The 20,352-nt window shown below is 49.5% G+C and overlaps 1 protein-coding gene across 1 annotated transcript in view; it reads left to right on the top strand.

The window, feature by feature from the left end:
• Positions 1–20,352, top strand: part of LOC149429020 (ATP-dependent RNA helicase with zinc finger domain-like) — a 118,624-nt gene that overhangs the window by 53,230 nt on the left and 45,042 nt on the right. Inside the window, exons 11-18 of the mRNA XM_089666821.1 lie at positions 839–1,106; positions 5,492–5,825; positions 6,373–6,503; positions 10,636–10,815; positions 12,925–13,026; positions 13,115–13,293; positions 14,707–14,825; positions 16,359–16,504. Coding sequence (XP_089522947.1) covers positions 839–1,106; positions 5,492–5,825; positions 6,373–6,503; positions 10,636–10,815; positions 12,925–13,026; positions 13,115–13,293; positions 14,707–14,825; positions 16,359–16,504 — 1,459 coding nt within the window. The remainder of the gene's footprint in view (positions 1–838; positions 1,107–5,491; positions 5,826–6,372; positions 6,504–10,635; positions 10,816–12,924; positions 13,027–13,114; positions 13,294–14,706; positions 14,826–16,358; positions 16,505–20,352) is intronic.

Here is a 20,352-nt window from a genome sequence, read left to right as displayed (position 1 = left end):
TGTTATTAAAAAGGAAAAAACAACCTACCTTTACATTCACTTTAACGTTTAGAAGGCGGTTATGACATAACAATTACCCCATTCAGATCGTACTATTCCACCATTGGCCCTAAAGTACGTTTTATAGAATGGCCACATACACTGCATAGATGGACCGATTTTCCAAATGATCTCCATTTCATACAGTCACATATAATTTTTATGAGTAGGTGTAATCTTGTGTCCCACATAAGTGATTTCACATAAATCTAGTAGGTGGTCTGTTGCGACTGTAATGTGCGGTCCCTTGCACCCCTCCCTGTACTTCTGTCCAGGACGGCCCCTCCGCTGAGGTGAGCCGATTTACATTCACATGGCGCTGTGTCCTGGTCCCCGTGGCCCCGCCAGTTCAGCCTGTGAAGATGTTCCGTGTTCATAGTAGCGGATAATTTCACAGTCGTGTTACTACAGAAGCCTGGGGCTCATCAGAAGGTCATTGAGTTTTCTTCTCCACTTCCTCTTTCCGGCTGCTCCGCTAATCATATAGAATAATGAGACGAGACAGAATATTCACCTTCCCGTCACCATCTGTTCACATTGGGTGATGGGGAGCTGGAAACGTTCTGCATGTGATAATGAAGCATTACCCTTCACAGACGATTCACAAATCGGCCCCCATCTGTAATTGGGCTGTGTATATTCACCTCCATGGTGATAGATCTATGTGTATTCAGCTACTGGGGGACTACAGGTCCCAGCATCCCCCTGCCTGTACAGTTGTAGGGATGCATGCCTACACAATGTCCGTTGCTGCCCTCAGTGAGTGTTGCGCACTCAGTTTGTCCATCTTTCTCTGCAGACCTTGAATACTTGATGCAAGCCCGGCAGCAGCTGCTAACGACGGCGAAGCGCTGGGACTCCATGTCGAAAACCATCGTAGAGTTTGAGCCGAATGAAACTACTGAACTTGAGAGGAGTCTCCTCAGCCGATACCAAATCCCGCTCTCCGCAGACCAATTGTTTACCCAGTCTGTGCTGGACAAATCACTGACTAAGGCCAATTACCAGTCCCGCCTGCACGACCTGCTTTATATCGAAGAGATTGCACAGTACAAGGAAGTCAGCAAGTAAGTGTCATCTTTCCACTTCCTGTCACATGGCGGCCCCAGATCCAATAAGAACAAGGAAAACAAAGTTTTAAAAGTCCAACTGCATAGGATCCATTTTGAATGGGATGCCTATAGGTGGATGACCCATGGGGCAAGCCGATCCAGGAGATGTAGTGGTAGTAATGAGACACAGCAGAGAAGCGCCCCGTAGCGCAGTACCCAAAGAAAATGTATTAAAATCCAATGTCGGGCCGCTCACGTTTAAACTAAGTTAACAGGCTCATCTGTATATGGGAAAAGCTGAGGGAAGTCCTTCCATACGCCATTAGTGCTGGTCATGCCTCTCAATGGGAAGAGAGTGTCGGTCAATCCATCCCTTGGTGTAGCTGGAGTGTGAAGCATTTCGCATGGTCCGAAACTCATCACATTGCATTGGGGATCCAAGTGACGTCATCACGCCTGCACCGTGCTCCATGGTGTGCTCCACCTACACAAAAGGTTTGGCTGGTTCTCTTCCTGCTCAGAGGCACTATCCGCACTGATGGCATTTGGAAGGACTCCCTCGACTTTTCCCTTATTCAGATGAGCCTGTTTAACTTCATTAAATGTGAGTGGCCCGACTTTGGGTTTTAATAAATTTTCTTTGGATACTTCGCTTGGAGGTGCTTTTTGTTCCGTCTCATCCCCATACCCAATCCTGAGAGATTGCCAGGTCATTGGGTGAGGAGTGGGGGTGCATCCACAGCAGGGGTAGGCAAACTTTGCTCCTCCAGGTATTGCAGATCTACCCATGAGACATTGCAAAACTGACAGCCACAAGCATGACTCCCAGAGGCGGAGACATGATGGGACTTGTAGTTCTACAACAGCTGGAGGGTTGAGGCTTGCCCCTTATCTATAAGGTACATTTAGCTGGAGGAAACTTATTCTGGTGCAGGGGGGCAACCCTTTACATTTTCCCAATTCTGAGCAAAGACTGAAAGAGGCGGAGAAGGTTTTATTAGACAAAAAAGTCCCCCCAAAAAATGCATACTTCCTATTTTGGTAACTTTGCTTCTGGTTCCAGGACTTACTTTTTCTCACAGAGGCAGAAAAAGTGTCATAATGGGCTCAAAAGTCCCAAAACTGGAGGCAACAAGGCTTGAAAAGTAAAAAAGGTCAAGTAAAAAGTGTTAAAAGGCCACCTTTTAGTTTTGATGTCACTTCCTGTTTTTGTGACATCACTTCCTGTTTGGGCATGTCCCAGCCAATTTGGCTTTTTAGGACTGAAACCAACTCATGTTTAATCCCTTTAGTCATTCTTTGGTTAAAAAAAACAAAAAAAAAACTTTTCATGATCCTGAAAAAAGGCTGAGAGGCAGAAAGGGTTCACTAATCGACTCAAAAGTCCCCAAAACGGACGCATACTTCTGGTTTTGGTGACGTTTCAGGAAATGGGCGTCACCCAGTCAGTTTCTTGGCTTTCCAAGACTGAAATCAGCTACCAGTTACCCAGGTTCACGTATCCGCATTCCTGCAGGCCGCGTTTTGCATGGGAATGAGAGCCCCGGGACACACAGGGAAGAAGTCCCTGCACGTCTTCAGAAAACGCAGCCCGCACGGGAACCTCGGTTCCCAATACGCTTGCGATTTTAGAATTAATGGCACCCCTTCCGCAGGCCTGCATTCCTCTGTGCGGGTGGTGCGGCCGCACAGATTTTTATGCGGATCCGTAGTGGCACCTCCCGCACAAATGTGAACCTAGCCTTAGATCCCAGTGCAGGGGTTCTCACCCACTGTGTAGTCGGGTCCCTACAGCTGCAGGGCACGTTACAAGGTGCTCCTTTACTGCCTGCTGCAATGTTATATTATGAAGCATGCGGGAGGAGGAATCCTGGCATTTCCAGGTGGCCTGTAACACCTGAACCTCCAAGGTGGGCAGGAATAGAGTCTTAGACGGCTAGGGAAACGCACAACAAAAGGCTGCATAGAACAGGGAGCAGCTGACTAATGTGCAGGTCATATGAAGAAATATTTTCCCTATTGTTGGCTGTCATTGTATTCTGACAGTCATTGTAATTGATCCTCAGATCTGTTGCAGATTTCCACCCCGATCATCGAAACACACCGGTCGTTATTTAAAGCGGAGTTCCACCAAAAAGTGGAAGCTCCGCTTATATGCCTCCTCCTCCCACTGCCACATTTTGAGGGGGTTACAGGTACCCACTCCAACGTCTGGCACAGTTTGCAGCGGCTCCCCCTCTCCTTCCCCCCCCCCCCCCCCCGAAGCCCTCTGGGACACTTCACAGTTCCCAGAGGACTGCCGCCCATTCAGAAAGCGCAGCACAATTCGCGCATGCGCAGTAGGAAACCAGCTGTGAAACCGCAAAGCTTCACTGCCAGTTTCCCTTAGGTAAGATGGTAGCGCCAGCACTTGTCAGCCGATTGAAGAATCGCTTCGGGGTGAGGATGCCGCTGGATCCCTATTCTAAAAGTCAGCAGCTACAGTATTTGGGGGGCGGGGGGGGGGGCGCGAAACTCGGCTTTAGGTTGTTCATTTATAGGGCTCATAATTAAGATGAATGCTCACAGCTGAGCCACAAGAGGGCCCCGGTGTGACGGGATGGAGCGCGACGCGTGTCGTAAAATTCATGTATGATCTCTTATTACATCACCATGGGGGGGGTCTGTGTTTTTATGTTTTCTGAAATACGTCACACCAAGTCACGCCTTGAGAAAGTCTTGGAGTGGTCCCTACACAATATCCATTGTCATTAAAGTCCTTGAATGGACCTAATGCTTGTCTGTACCTTCTACACCTGCTGCATACCTGTAGGCCCAGCCTTGTTCCGGTTCTTGGTGTCTTGCTGATGAACGGGTCATTGTAGGGACTTCCCTCAGGTCCGTCCACGGCTCCTCATCCTCCCAGTAAAGGTTCTGCGTCAGTCACTTGTGCTGTGGAGTTTCTGATGTTCATTTCTATATGTGCCGTCTATTGATGATCACCATCTCTCATTTCTGTGTGTGCCGTCTATTGATGATCACCATCTCTCATTTCTATGTGTGCCGTCTATTGATCACCATCTCTCATTTCTATGTGTGCCGTCTATTGATCACCATCTCTCATTTCTATGTGTGCCGTCTATTGATCACCATCTCTCATTTCTATATGTGCCGTCTATTGATCACCATCTCTCATTTCTGTATGTGCCGTCTATTGATCACCATCTCTCATTTCTATATGTGCCGTCTATTGATCACCATCTCTCATTTCTATATGTGCCGTCTATTGATCACCATCTCTCATTTCTATGTGTGCCGTCTATTGATCACCATCTCTCATTTCTATGTGTGCCGTCTATTGATGATCACCATCTCTGATTTCTATATGTGCCGTCTATTGATGATCAGCATCTCTCATTTCTATATGTGCCGTCTATTGATCACCATCTCTCATTTCTATATGTGCCGTCTATTGATCACCATCTCTCATTTCTATATGTGCCGTCTATTGATCACCATCTCTCATTTCTGTATGTGCCGTCTATTGATCACCATCTCTCATTTCTATATGTGCCGTCTATTGATCACCATCTCTCATTTCTATATGTGCCGTCTATTGATCACCATCTCTCATTTCTATGTGTGCCGTCTATTGATCACCATCTCTCATTTCTATGTGTGCCGTCTATTGATCACCATCTCTCATTTCTATATGTGCCGTCTATTGATCACCATCTCTCATTTCTATGTGTGCCGTCTATTGATGATCACCATCTCTGATTTCTATATGTGCCGTCTATTGATCACCATCTCTCATTTCTATATGTGCCGTCTATTGATCACCATCTCTCATTTCTGTATGTGCCGTCTATTGATCACCATCTCTCATTTCTATATGTGCCGTCTATTGATCACCATCTCTCATTTCTATATGTGCCGTCTATTGATGATCACCATCTCTCATTTCTATATGTGCCGTCTATTGATGATCACCATCTCTCATTTCTATATGTGCCGTCTATTGATCACCATCTCTCATTTCTATATGTGCCGCCTATTGATCACCATCTCTCATTTCTATATGTGCTGTCTATTGATCACCATCTCTCATTTCTATATGTGCCGTCTATTGATCAGCATCTCTCATTTCTATATGTGACGTCTATTGATGATCTCCATCTCTCATTTCTATATGTGCCGTCTATTGATGATCACCATCTCTCATTTCTATATGTGCCGTCTATTGATCGCCATCTCTCATTTCTATATGTGCCGTCTATTGATCACCATCTCTCATTTCTATATGTGCCGTCTATTGATGATCACCATCTCTCATTTCTATATGTGCCGTCTATTGATGATCACCATCTCTCATTTCTATATGTGCCATCTATTGATGATCACCATCTCTCATTTCTCAGGTTCAACATCAAAGTGCAGCTGCAGTTGGTGGCGAGCTTCATGCTGACGGGCGTGTCTGGAGGGGCAAAATATGCCCAGAACGGGCAGCTGTTTGGGCGCTTTAAACTCACTGAGACACTTTCTGAAGACACTTTGGCTGGCAGGCTGGTGATGACCAAAGTGAACGCCGTGTACGTGTTGCCGGTGTCGAAGGACAAATCTCCGCAGAGTCAGGGCAGCAAAGAGAAGGTCTTCGAGGCCCTCATTGAGGAGAAGACCAAGGAGTATATCTTCCTCAGAATATGCAAGGACTGCTGCGAGGAGCTGCGGCTTCGAGCCGACCGGGAAATGCAGGTGAGGCCACAGAAGGGAGTCCGAGGAGCAGACGCTTTAACAGCGAAACACCACACATGCTCTTATATTTAGACTCTGCAAGTCCCCGCTTTTTTTTAGCTCAATAAGAGTCACTTGGTAGCCGTTCGTATTTAGGGTGTCACTCGGGTATCTCAAACGCCACAGGTAAGGCCCCTGTGGTTTAGCTCCCAGGTCCTACACACCTGCAAAGCACCACCATGATGGGTTCCCACCATCCCTGTGCTGAGGTCTGTACACCTGGCCATGCCTGTTATGGGCTTGTACCGTCTCTGCTGGAGTGTTTACACCAAAAGTGGCAGCAGAGCCCAGAACAATGGTAGGCTAATACAGAGGTGGTTTTCTCTTTCATGGGTTAAACAGTTACATGGGAATCCTGTATACATCACATATACATCTGTGTTCTTGTCTGCTCTGCATTCTCGGGGTCTCCTCTGAACTCCCATATAATATACCGGACCCCAGTTTTCATCCTTCTACGGATTATTTGGCTCCCTTTTCTGATGTCATGTGTCTCTTCTTCCCCCAGGTGGAGCTGCAGTTCCAGCTGAACCGGCAGCCATTGTGTGAAATGCACTTTGCCTTGGATCGAATACGAGATAATGGTATTCTCTTCCCAGAAATCAGCTCCACGCCCCCCATACCATGGAGCCCCAACAGGTACGTCCCCCCTCCCCATAGACCGCTAATGCTACTGGTATTCTCTTCCCAGAAATCTGCTCCACGCCCCCCATACCATGGAGCCCCAACAGGTACGTCCCCCCTCCCCATAGACCGCTAATGCTACTTTAGATGACTTCCTTGAAGAGAGCCTGTCACTTCTGCAGCATATCTTCGATCTGATGAGAATGGGCAGTTGTTCCAATATACCGGGTTTACAAAAGACAACTGCCACTGTCAGAGCCATCTTTCTATTAAAGCGCTTGGCATGACCTCCTGCCGCGAATCTGGCCCACAGTGTGCATTATGTGGACAATTACAGATATTCTATTGATCAGAAAAGTGTGTACAATCACCGAGTCTTGATGGCAGAAGGCCTCCTTCACACGGCTGTTTAGGCCCACATACACCAGATTCCAGCGGCAAAAATCGGTGAATTGCTGTGGCTGGAATGATCGGTTCATAGGAATAGTGGCAGCCACTCAGCCACCGCCACCCCCCTCTGTCCAAGTATACCACGTCCACCGCCACCCCTCTGTCCAAGTATGCCATGTCCACAGCCACCCCTCTGTCCAAGTATACCCCGTCCACCGCCACCCCTCTGTCCAAGTATACCACGTCCACAGCCACCCCTCTGTCCAAGTATACCGCATCCACAGCCACTCCTCTGTCCAAGTATACCACGTCCACCGCCACCCCTCTATCCAAGTATACCACGTCCACCGCCACCCCTCTGTCCAAGTATACCGCATCCACAGCCACCCCCTCTGTCCAAGTATACCGCATCCACAGCCACCCCTCTGTCCAAGTATACCATGTCCACCCCTCTGTCCAAGTATACCACGTCCACCCCTCTGTCCAAGTATACCGCATCCACAGCCACCCCTCTGTCCAAGTATACCCCGTCCACCGCCACCCCTCTGTCCAAGTATACCACGTCCACAGCCACCCCTCTGTCCAAGTATACCGCATCCACAGCCACTCCTCTGTCCAAGTATACCACGTCCACCGCCACCCCTCTATCCAAGTATACCACGTCCACCGCCACCCCTCTGTCCAAGTATACCGCATCCACAGCCACCCCCTCTGTCCAATATACTGCATCCACAGCCACCCCTCTGTCCAAGTATACCACGTCCACCGCCACCCCTCTGTCCAAGTATACCACGTCCACAGCCACCCCTCTGTTCAAGTATACCACGTCCACAGCCACCCCTCTGTTCAAGTATACCACGTCCACCGACACCCCTCTGTCCAAGTATACCACGTCCACAGCCACCCCTCTGTCCAAGTATACCGCATCCACAGCCACCCCTCTGTCCAAATATACCACGTCCACCGCCACCCCTCTGTCCAAGTATACCACGTCCCCCGCCACCCCTCTGTTCCAAGGTTTTACTCACCTCCTCATAAAAAGAAATCAGATTTGTGTGACTTCTGTCTTTCATGAATCCACGCTGTCCGTGGCTTACAATATTTGTTTCCAGCAAGAACTCATCTATGTGGTCTTTTATTAAACTCTCCAGTATCTTCCCAACTATAGAAGTTACACTAACAGCTCTATAATTACTTGGGAAAGATTTTGACCCCTTTATAAATATTGGCACCATATTGGCCTTACACCAATCCACAAGGCAAACAAGGCATTTGCTTAGGGCGCATTTTTTCAGGGGGGCAGTGCTGCCCCCGAAAGAAGAGATGGAAGAAAGGACACACAGCATGGGGACCAGGTGGGATCTGAGCGAGGCTGTGGGCTGCTTGATGGTGTATTATATTACATTACATTACATTGAGTTTATATAGCGCCAAAGGGTTTGCTCAGCGCTGTACAATAGATGCAGAGCCTGACTCTTGTTGCCGGGGGGGGGTCCGGAGCTGTGAAGGTGAGTGTCTTCTCTCTCGTCCAGGTGGGGTGGGTTGCCAATGTATGGGGGGCTGTTGGTTAATGTCAGGCTTTTATTGTGGGGAGGGGGGTGTTTGTCAGCGTCAGGATTTCTCCATGAGGGGGGAGCTGGTTTTTGTGTTGCCTAGGGCAGCACAAAACTTAAATACACCACTACATACACATACTAGGGCCAAATTAGAGGAAAGCGGAGTACCGGGAGGAAACCTACGCAGGCACAGTGAGAACATGCAAACTCCAGGCAGGGATTTGAACCAACGACCCGAGTACTGCCAGGCGGAAGTGCTAACCATTTAGTTACTGTGGTATTCTACTTCATTTTGTTATGAACCCCATAAATCTTTATTCATTGTCAAGTTTCATATAGTGGGATGTCGTCCCCTAAATCCTGTCTGGCGTCCCTGCTGTGTATTACCTCCAGATCTCCATGGACTTCCCAGCCCCAGCGCTGTCACATGGTCCCAGAAATAGCATTGGACAGGGAAGGAGATCAGGCTGCGTTTCACTATCCTCGGCGCTTTGTATTTTTAGCATGCTGCGTCCCGTATCATAACAATGATCACTGATCACTGCCTGAGCCGTGTTCCAGCTCAGACAAAGGACTCGGCACACATCAGCTCATACTGGTGCCAGGACAGTAATGGCGGGACACCGACTTCATGTCAAATTATGTCATTACATCGCGGGGAGGAGAAGGGCACAATGGAGCTAAAAATACTCCCTCGACGCTTCGCTCCCATCTGCCAGGCTTTACTACTTGGAAGGGGGGAGCGTGGTGCAGTTCAACTTTATAAAGTGTAGATTGACTATTTTATGTGTGGGGGATCAGCCTGTGCTAGGCTTGGGTCAGTATCATGGGCTGAATGTGAAACCGATTGTACAGATTCATATTTCCCTTTATTAAAGTAACACTCACGTTCTACTTACCTGCTCTGTGTAATGGCTTTGCACAGATCCTCCCCGATCCTTTTCTTCTCGGGCTCCCCACCGACGTCCCTGGCTCCTCCTTTTCATACAGTGCCCCCATAGAAAGCTGCTTCCTATGGGGGCACTCGTGCATGCTCACTCCGAGTCCCGCTGCCTGCATCCATAGACAGAGACAGATAGGCGTGGGCCCACTCCCTCTTCACAGAGTTTGATTGACAGCAGTGAGAGCCAATGACTGCTGCTGTTATTGATCTGCCATGTGAGGAAGGACAGAGCCGGGAAAGCAGCGACTCTCATGCACGGCGCTCGATCGTGTTGGTGCTCAGGTAAGTATCAGGGATGGGGGAAGATCCCTGGAACAGAAGGTTTTTTGCATTAAGGTATAAAATTTTAAGGCTTTTCAACCATTTTAATGAATTTTGGCAACGCTGGCGTCCGCAGTTCACAGGACTGCTAATGATTGGGCTTCACACACTTGGCCAGGAGGCAATAAAACCAGGTGGTTGAGCCACATTTTTACCACCTGCCCGAGAGCTATCATCAAGTCACTCCCGGCTCTACACATGCTGCCGCCATCATGTACTTCATGTCAAAACCTAAATTGCACATTGCTTTTAGCGGGCGGTGCCACTTCCGAGCCTTAATTAGGCTGTTCTACAGGGTGGTGCAGGCTTGTGCAATGCATGTGATTGTGGAGCAGTAGTGCAGCAATTACAATCCGGCAGTACGGAGGCAACATACTGCAAATGCCCTTTGAAAAGCGACCCACCTCTGATGAGAACCTCTCATGTGAACAAGCCCTTAATGCGGCATGGGATGGTGCTGCATACGGAGTATAATTTTCTGTGTATTGCTCCTGAGAAGCAGACACTTTATACAGAGGCACATAGCATGGGGGGGGGCAGATCTCAAGAAATCCAGGTCAAAGTTATAACTGGTTGCATCTAATGAGGTCGGTACTTGTTATAGAATATTCAAATTAAGTGATAAAGAGAGATGGATCTGGTCCTGGTGTTTGTTCTTTGGCCCCGCCCCCGCTGACCTGGGGCACAGTCCCGCCTTCTCATTGTTACAGCTCTGTATTCAGCAGTCATGGCAGATTTAAAGGGGAGTTCTAGAGATAACAGAGCCATCTGCTTCTATTTTTTGTCAAATGACTGAAAGTTGCCAGGTGTATGTCCAGCTGTATACCGAGACCTAGTGACGCACATACCACGAAGCAGGAATCGGAGCCGCCCGGAGATGTGTCGTCTCTATAATGGATCATTTCATACTGTTGCTTTTTCTCTGGCCCCCTCACAGGCAATGGGACGAACTGTTAGATCCAAGGCTGAACGCAAAGCAGAAGGAAGCCATTTTGGCCATCACTACACCCCTGTCTATACAACTGCCACCCATTTTAATCATCGGCCCCTATGGAACAGGCAAGACCTTCACCCTGGCTCAGGCTGTGAAGCACATTCTCAAGCAGCAGGAGACCAGGTAAGAGAATCCGGGGAGGAGGGATACACTGACCTCCAATAAATGTATAAAGCCCTGGTGCCCAACCTGTGGCCCTTTAGTATATGATGTGTGGCCCTCAGACATCAGCAGTCTGTTGCAGGAACATTGATTAGGGTAATGATATTGATCTCTACCAGCCTCATGTCACATCTTCCCGGCTGCCTATCGTCTTCTTCAGCAGATCCCCAGCCAACAATGTGTCCTGTCCTCACTCTCTGACCCTCATTTCCTCTATTAGTCTGCAGTCTCTGACAAACCTCTGTGAAGTATTACATTGAACATTGTGTGGCCCTATGATGTCAGGGGCCACATTTGAAGCCTCCCTTAGCTCATAAGTTGACTACCACTAATATAAAGTGTAGTACTGAAGATTGTTACGAGATAGAGATCATAGTGACACCACATATGACGCAAGGACCAACCCTTGTGTATGGGAAAAATGAGGGTTCTTTAATGTAAAAGCAGGGACAATGTGCAGCAGCCTGACACAGAGATGATTCTTACAGGTACAGTACAGAGCTTCAAAACTCAGCTAATAGTAATTGTTTAGAGTTTGTAGATTCTGAAATTGATGCATGTAGTATCGAGGGCTGTGGTATGAAGGGTGTAGTATTGATGTATGAGGTGTGAAGGGTACAGTATTGATGTATGAAGGGTACAGTATTGACGGATGCGGTGTGAAGGGTGCAGTGTTGGTGGATGCAGTGTTGGTGGATGCAGTGTTGGTGGATGCAGTGTTGGTGGATGCAGTGTTGGTGGATGCAGTGTGAAGGGGGTGCAGTGTGAAGGGGGTGCAGTGTGAAGGGGGTGCAGTGTGAAGGGGGTGCAGTGTTGGTGGATGCAGTGTGAAGGGGGTGCAGTATTGATGGGTGCAGTGTGAAGGGGGTGCAGTGTTGGTGGATGCAGTGTGAAGGGGGTGCAGTGTTGGTGGATGCAGTGTTGGTGGATGCAGTGTTGGTGGATGCAGTGTGAAGGGGGTGCAGTGTGAAGGGTGCAGTATTGATGGGTGCAGTGTGAAGGGGGTGCAGTGTTGGTGGATGCAGTGTGAAGGGGGTGCAATGTGAAGGGTGCAGTATTGATGGGTGCAGTGTGAAGGGGGTGCAGTGTTGGTGGATGCAGTGTGAAGGGGGTGCAGTGTTGGTGGATGCAGTGTTGGTGGGTGCAGTGTTGGTGGATGCAGTGTGAAGGGGGTGCAGTGTTGGTGGGTGCAGTGTTGGTGGGTGCAGTATTGATGGGTGCAGTGTTGGTGGGGGCAGTGTTGGTGGGGGCAGTGTGAAGGGGGTGCAGTGTGAAGGATCCAGTATGAAGGGTGCTATGAGGATTACAAGTTATTGCCGAGTCACACATATACTCCCATCGCAGTGCCCGGTGAAGTGGGCGCCATCTCAGCGGCATGTACAGGGTCATCCAGGACATATTGCAGCAAAAGTTGTCCCACTTCAAGGACTCCACAAATGCTTCAACTTAAAAATGTTTTGTTTCCCAGCAGAGAAGCAGCAACACGCAGATGTTGGCAGTTTGGAGCTCACACTCGCTCTATTCCAAGCCAACAAGCACTTGTTAATGTGGGATGATGACGTCGCCGTTGTTTTCAGATATTTTCTGCTTTGTTTCGGCTTTTTTATGTTAAAATGAAAGTTGTGTTTTTTTATTTGATGCAATTGTTGAAGTCCTTGGTGCAGGACTGGTTTTTGCTGCCACATGGGGGCTGCAGGTTCTGGCTGTACAGGCTGCATGTGGTCTATAGTGTGGCATAGTGGAGACGCTTTGATTCCTCAGCTACTCACCCCCCGTCATGGTGCATGGAATATACATTTCCATCAGGAAGTTATAGGAAATCCCTACAATATACATTTTTAGTACCTTTAGGAAACTCAGGAACTGTTGAAAATTTGCTGTCCCCGCTCTCCTGTACACCCCCCCCCCCCCTTCCTTTTCTTGTATTGGTGTCACACGGACAGCCAGACAATGAACCAGCAGGACGTCCGCACTGCCAGCTCCCTTTTAATGACCTCTTAATGACAGGTTTGGGCTGGAATTCTACTTTAAGTAAAACTAATTCTGAGAATTTTGTGTTTTCCTCTCCAGGGTTCTAATTTGCACCCATTCTAATAGTGCTGCTGACCTCTACATCAAGGACTATCTCCACCCATACGTGGAAACAGGGAATCCCCAGGCTAGGCCGCTCAGGTAAGGCAATGTGTTCTATGTCGGAGTTCTGACGGTAACAAGTACCAGGGGGAACCTGCTGATGACCCTTTTTCTTTTTCTCCACCAGGGTATATTTCAGAAATCGCTGGGTGAAGACGGTGCACCCGGTGGTCCATCAGTACTGTCTCATCTCCAGTACACATTCCACCTTCCAGATGCCACAGAAGGAAGACATCATCCGGCACAGGGTGGTGGTGGTGACACTCAGCACCTCCCAGTACCTGTGCCAGCTGGATCTGGAGCCTGGTGAGTTATGGTGGCCTCAAAGCACGCAGGATTCTGATTGGCTGCCACATACACAGTGAAGGGGGATTGCTTATGGATAGTGTCGGTGACCTCTGAAGTTGGGCCCCTACCCTTCTCTTCATGTCCATAACATAAGGTGGAGATGTTCTGTAGTCCATTAGGGAGGAACTTGGCAGGGCTGACAACACTGTGATTTCAGTCAGCAGAGGTAGTGTTGTCTGATTACTACAGGAAGTAAGGAGCTCACTGGATTTCTGGCAGGCCAACAGGTATTTTTGTACTTGCTACTTTTTTTTTTATCTTTTAATCTTGGGAGCTTTATTGAAAATACTTGTAACAAGAAACAAACTGCTCCGGAGCAGATACATAGATATACACATACAAAGCCTGCAAGGTTCGGTTCACTCCATAGAGGGATATACAATAGACAGTGATTCAGCCTATCCAGTGGCGGCAAATAAAGCTTGCCACATTTTCATAGAGACAAAATATAGTTGAATGTGTTTGCATTGCAAACATGAACTGTGCTTTTTTTTTTTTTTTTCTGCCCAAACACACAAAGTGGAGCTTTGGTCAGAACATTAAAGCGGTAGCAAACCGCAAGAAAAAGCCAAAATAAAGGGCCCCTGCAGGTTCAGGTCATAATGTACTAGTATGCACCGCACACATTATAACAGACATATCCTTACACGGAGCCCTCCAGCGCAGCGCTGTCACGGCTCCTCGGCGCTGACATCTTCACCCGGTCTGGCTCCCGGGCTCACAGGTTCAGGTCATAATGTACTAGTATGCACCGCACACATTATAACAGACATATCCTTACACAGAGCCCTCCAGCGCAGCGCTGTCACGGCTCCTCGGCGCTGACATCTTCACCCACTCTGGCTCCCGGGCTCACAGGCTCCAGTCATATGAACGGCCAGGGCCTCGATGACATCACAGCATGCGTGCGGGAGCTGTCGGGTACGACATGGCGCTTTGTAGGTCCGGCTGTCCCTTCAGTGCGCATGTGCCAGTGACGTTACCGGCTGCATGTTACATGAATATCTCCTAAACAATGCAAGTTTAGGAGATGTTCGCTGTGCCTACAGGGAAGATTTATTATGTATGGACTAGATGACTTCAGGCTTTTGCAGGTATAGCTTTGTAACACATTAAAAATAAGTGCCTATACGGTTTAAGATCCAGTAATACAATGTCTTACCCTGCTCTGCACATGCTCAGTTGCTCTCTGTGCCAGAAACGTAAGGGCCAATCTGCTTACAGCCTAAAGATTTACTGCTGCTCAGGGGGTCTGGGCTTCAGACGGCCGTCGTTATGGGTACAATTCTGTGTTAAATTAGGCCTGATAAGGTTCTGGATAGGTGACTACATGAAGGCCACTTGTATACAATTTTTGTTTTTCTGTTTCAGGTTTTTTTACACACATCCTTTTAGATGAAGCAGCACAAGCAATGGAGTGTGAAACCATCATGCCTTTGGCTCTTGCCACCAAAAGCACTCGTATTGTCCTGGCGGGGGATCACATGCAGGTGAGGATCGGTATCTTGTCTCCGGTTTTTACTTCTTCAGTGTTGTCCCTCAGCTGTGTGTGTAGGTTAGTGGAGTATGTTAGAATGTGGGATTGCGGGGTGAGGCCTCATTCATATCGCTACAGAACAATACTTGCCTCCATACTTGCCATGGAGGTCCAAACGTTTACTGCCTTCTGGGTTCATCACCTTTGCCCTGGGATGAAGTAACTTCTGCACTTGTGCACTGGAGCTCATTTATTCTGGCCTCTGTCAGATACCGGGAGTGTGAATGGAGCTGAACACGCACAGCTCACTGTACACAGAAAAGAAGACAATGAGCAGGAAGGCTGGAAGACTTTACTTTCATGTTAATGTAAACCTGTTAGGATTTAAAAAAAAAAAGTCACAAGTCCTTACCTGCATTTTTGCTCCATGATAAATGACTGGAGGTATTGAAGTAGGAGTGTTGGCATGACAGCCAGGCATTAGAGCCCCTCGTTTCTCTCATTATAGGTTTCCTGAACCCCAATGTGTGAGGTCCCCAGATGTAGTTATAATGGAGCTATTCATACATTTACACCAGGGGGTCTCCAAACTTTTCAGTACGAGGGCCAAGTTGTATATTTTACAAATATTTGCGGGACAAAAAAGTTTTATAAATGAAGGAATAAAATGTTAATGAATGAATAAACACGGTCCATGAATTAACTTCGTTTCAGAAGCCCCCTATCAATTCAGAGCCTTCTTACATATTAAAGGCTGCCTTACATCAGGGTCTCTCTGAGCTGCTGCATAAATCAGGGTCCCCAGGAGAGTCCCCCCTTACATCAGGGTCCCCAGGAGAGTCCCCCCTTACATCAGGGTCCCCAGGAGAGTCCCCCCTTACATCAGGGTCCCCAGGAGAGTCCCCCCTTACATCAGGGTCCCCCTCGGAGTCCCCCCTTACATATCGGGGTCCCCCTCGGAGTCCCCCCTTACATATCAGGGTCCCCAGGAGAGTCCCCCCTTACATATCAGGGTCCCCCTCGGAGTCCCCCCTTACATATCAGGGTCCCCCTCGGAGGCAGAGAACAGCTGATCTGAATCCTCCGTCTGTGCACTGAGTCTGGTGATAAGCCACTGACCCCGGGTTGGATAATATCACAGAGAGCCAGATGTGACCCTCAGGCCGCAGTTTGAAGACCCCTGATTTACACCACACTTGGGTTGTGACAGAACTGTTGATTCCATGCCGTTAGCACTTCTGGGGTCCTCTTGTTTGCACCCTGGCCAGGACTCTTATCTGCACTGAGTTTGCATGGATTTCCTCCAGGTCCCCAGTTTCTTCACTCTCCAGAGACAGGTGGGGGGTTCATTGGCTGGTGCCTCAGTTGGCCGTAGTATGTGTTCATGTGAGATGGGAACCTTCGATTGTCAGCTCCTTGGGGACAGGGACTGATGTTGATCTACAGTCATCAAGGCCAACAATTGTCTGGTCAGCGCCGTGTAAATGGCTGTAATAAGTACATGAATGGAAGGATGATACGATTGTATGACTGATTTCTCTTCCAGCTCAGCCCCTTTGTCTACAGTGAGTTCGCCAGGGAGCGCAATCTTCACGTGTCTTTACTGGACCGCCTGTATGAACATTACCCCGCGGAGTTCCCTTGTCGCATTCTGCTCTGCGAAAACTACCGCTCACACGAAGCCATCATCAAGTAAGTCTCATGGGTGGCTCCATGGTGCCATGCCAGCAATACAGCTACACAACTAACTGGCTCATTTGTCAAAGTGTTGGAAACATGAACTGTCTGGGGGACCCACAGTAACCATACTCTCCACTTCATGCTCCAGCCTGAGCTGTGGAGATGGCCGGTGACTCGTGTCCTGGCAGATATTCATTCATGGAACTGGTAGGGTGAGCAGTACATGTACCGCAGCCAGACCTTGTGTATTACTATGGAATGTGAGGTGATGGCTCCTCCGTGGAGGTTTCGGAAGCAGTTCATTTGCTCCGTTTGCTTGCTGTGAGCAGCTGCTGAAGCGCCTGTTGATCCGGCTCCGATACTAAAGATCGGTTGAATGGGCAGTGAGCTCGGTGTGTGTCGTTCTGCTCTGCTGGATGTACGTCCAGCTCCGAGCACTTCCACATTTCATCCCTCCACTGTGGGACACATCTGTGTGCCGTCTCCCAGCCCCAGGGACGGTGTCTGACAGCAGGGAATTGTCCTTGTCTAGTTCACTTTTCCCGTATGTAGGGAGAGCGTGCAATCTATTCTTCTGATCAGTAGAAGTGTTTACAATGAGCCCATCGCTGGAAAATGCTGCATAAACCAGCTATAATATGCTAGAACAAACTGTACAGTGCCGGTACATGACGTCAGATAACCCCCCTAGTACAGCATTGGTTACTTCCCATTCGTTTGCCGCTTTGCATTATGGGATTGGGGTACCTAAAGATTGTGCTCGAGGAAAGAAGATACATTGGAATCTTCCGGTGGAGAGCATGTTGTCTGCTAATGCTCATTTATGCAGCTTTGGGGTTGTGCAGCTGTGCGTGGCAGCCAATCGGCTTCTTTCTTCAAATTCTTCAGTCTGACTTTGACAAAAAAAAAAACTTGAAGCTGATTGGTTACTCTGCAGAGCTGCACCAAATTTTGCAATCAGCTTCTTACTTCGACTTGTTCAGTTAGGCTTTGACAAATAAAACCTGGAAGCTGATGCTGGGCAGGCCCCCTGTCGTCCTGTGGCTGGGCAGGCCCCCTGTCGTCCTGTGGCTGGGCAGGCCCCCTGTCGTCCTGTGGCTGGGCAGGCCCCCTGTCGTCCTGTGGCTGGGCAGGCCCCCTGTCGTCCTGTGGCTGGGCAGGCCCCCTGTCGTCCTGTGGCTGGGCAGGCCCCCTGTCGTCCTGTGGCTGGGCAGGCCCCCTGTCGTCCTGTGGCTGGGCAGGCCCCCTGTCGTCCTGTGGCTGGGCAGGCCCCCTGTCGTCCTGTGGCTGGGCAGGCCCCCTGTCGTCCTGTGGCTGGGCAGGCCCCCTGTCGTCCTGTGGCTGGGCAGGCCCCCTGTCGTCCTGTGGCTGGGCAGGCCCCCTGTCGTCCTGTGGCTGGGCAGGCCCCCTGTCGTCCTGTGGCTGGGCCGGCCCCCTGTCGTCCTGTGGCTGGGCCGGCCCCCTGTCGTCCTGTGGCTGGGCCGGCCCCCTGTCGTCCTGTGGCTGGGCCGGCCCCCTGTCGTCCTGTGGCTGGGCCGGCCCCCTGTCGTCCTGTGGCTGGGCCGGCCCCCTGTCGTCCTGTGGCTGGGCCGGCCCCCTGTCGTCCTGTGGCTGGGCCGGCCCCCTGTCGTCCTGTGGCTGGGCCGGCCCCCTGTCGTCCTGTGGCTGGGCCGGCCCCCTGTCGTCCTGTGGCTGGGCCGGCCCCCTGTCGTCCTGTGGCTGGGCCGGCCCCCTGTCGTCCTGTGGCTGGGCCGGCCCCCTGTCGTCCTGTGGCTGGGCCGGCCCCCTGTCGTCCTGTGGCTGGGCCGGCCCCCTGTCGTCCTGTGGCTGGGCAGGCCCCCCGTGGTCCTGTGGCGGGACCCCCGTGGTCCTGTGGCGGGACCCCCGTGGTCCTGTGGCGGGACCCCCCTGTGGCTGTGGCGGGACCCCCGTGGTCCTGTGACTGAGGAAGGACTCCCGTTGTGCTGTGGCGGGACCCCCGTGGTCCTGTGGCTGTGGCGGGACCCCCGTGGTCCTGTGATTCATCCCTATATCAGATAGTTCTATTTCTTGTTCTCAGCTTCAGATCCCCCGGGTAGAGGGCACCTATGATATGTCCTGCATGAGAGGAGACGGCGCTCTCTTCTCTCCTGTCCCCCCAAGCACAGACTGTTCTTGTAGGTAGCACTGCTGCTGTGTTGGGTAGCACTGACGTATGCGCTAATTTACAAGGTGTCATTGCGTTTGTGAATTATTCTGCAGAGATCGGAATTGTGGATGATAAAGTCACAGCTGTGGACTGTGCATTAGCATTTATTTACATCGTGTATATCGCCTGTCACACGCGGATTCCGCGCTTTCACCCAACGCTGGAGCGTTATCCGTGTGTCATCATTGTGTAAGTTCCCTACAAGACTGCGACAAATCTGGGTCACGGATCGCAGCGGAAAGCGATGAGATCAGACAGACATGACAAGTTGCCATTTCAGTCTTTTTATATGGAATTGTAGTCTGTAATCCGCTCAGTTGTCAGAGACGTGAGCTGCGGCAGCTGATAAGAAGCGCGCGTCCGACCCGGCCTGAACTGCTTACTGTGTATTCACAAACACCGCTGACAAAACCAAGCTCCAATCTTCTTGTTTTGTTTTCTTTAACCACTTGCCCTCCAGAGGATTTATCCCACCCCCGCTTCATGCCCAGGACATTTTTCGCGTAAAGGCAACTGACAATTGCGCGGTTGTGCAGCGCACCCAAACTTAATTTAAGTCCTTTTTTTCCCCTACTAATAGAGCTTTCTCTCGGTGGTATTTGATCACCTGTGCGGTTTTTTGTTTTTTTTTTTGCGCCATGAAAAAAAAACTACAATTTTGAAGAAAAAAATCAATATTTTTGACTTTTTGCTATAAAACATGTCCACTAAAAAAATGTAAAAAATAAAATTTTGTCATAAATTTAGGCCAAAATGTATTCTGCTCCGTGTCTTTGCTAAAAAAAAAATCCCGATACGTGTAAATTAATTGGTTTATGTGAAAGTTGTAGCGTTTACAATGGCGGTATATATACTGGGATTTTTTTATTTTTATTAGTTATGATGGCGATCAACGACTTATAGCGGGACTGCGGCCGGCATTCTGACACTGGGGGGAACAGACTTGGTGTCACTGACATCCCCAGTGACACCAATATAGTGGTCAGTGCACTGGACACTGGACGGGAAGGGTTAACGTGGGGCAATCAAAGGGTTAAGTGTGTGCTGTTTTACTGTGGACTGTGTTAGTGCTTTCAACTGTAAGCACACTGCTTTGCATGGCTCTGTTATGCAGAGCCATACAAAGCAGTGTGCAGGAGCTGACAGGAGAGAGATCTGTATTTTTTACATACAGTTCTCTCCCTCCATCAGTAATGGTCCACAATCACCGGGTGCCGGCGAGTAATCGCTGGCCGGGACCCGGTGATTGACATCCAAGGCTGCGAATAGTGGCGCGGGTAGGGCTGGTGCGCACGCGCCCCCTACCTGGGAATGCAGAATTGTGTATATATACATAATTTTGTGCACCCCTGCCACCCCGTAGCAGTATATCTGCTATAGAGCGGCTGGAAAGCGGTTAACTTGCTGCACTCACTTGCTATAAAAGATGTATTTTTGGTCGATCATCAGATTGATTCCATGTAGAGACATTTTGGTTCTGAGTCCTGGGATGTATCTCTGACCAGTTCATGACTGCCGAACCCTCTACTATTCAAAACCAAAACTTCTGGAATTTGACAGCTCAAAGCCAAGGGGCTGGGCTTAGCACCAGGTTGGGTGTGGCTTAATGGGGACTTAAAAAACCAAACCATCATATACAGTCCAGGATTGACATCCAATGGGCTTCAATTGC

This window comes from Staurois parvus, unplaced genomic scaffold (assembly GCF_062004578.1).
Source record: "Staurois parvus isolate SC_StPar_1 unplaced genomic scaffold, SC_StPar_1.0 ptg002863l, whole genome shotgun sequence".
NCBI classification, from domain to species: Eukaryota; Metazoa; Chordata; class Amphibia; order Anura; family Ranidae; genus Staurois; species Staurois parvus.
The sequence above is the reverse complement of the archived record's forward strand: the minus strand, read 5'-3'. Positions and strand labels throughout refer to the sequence as shown.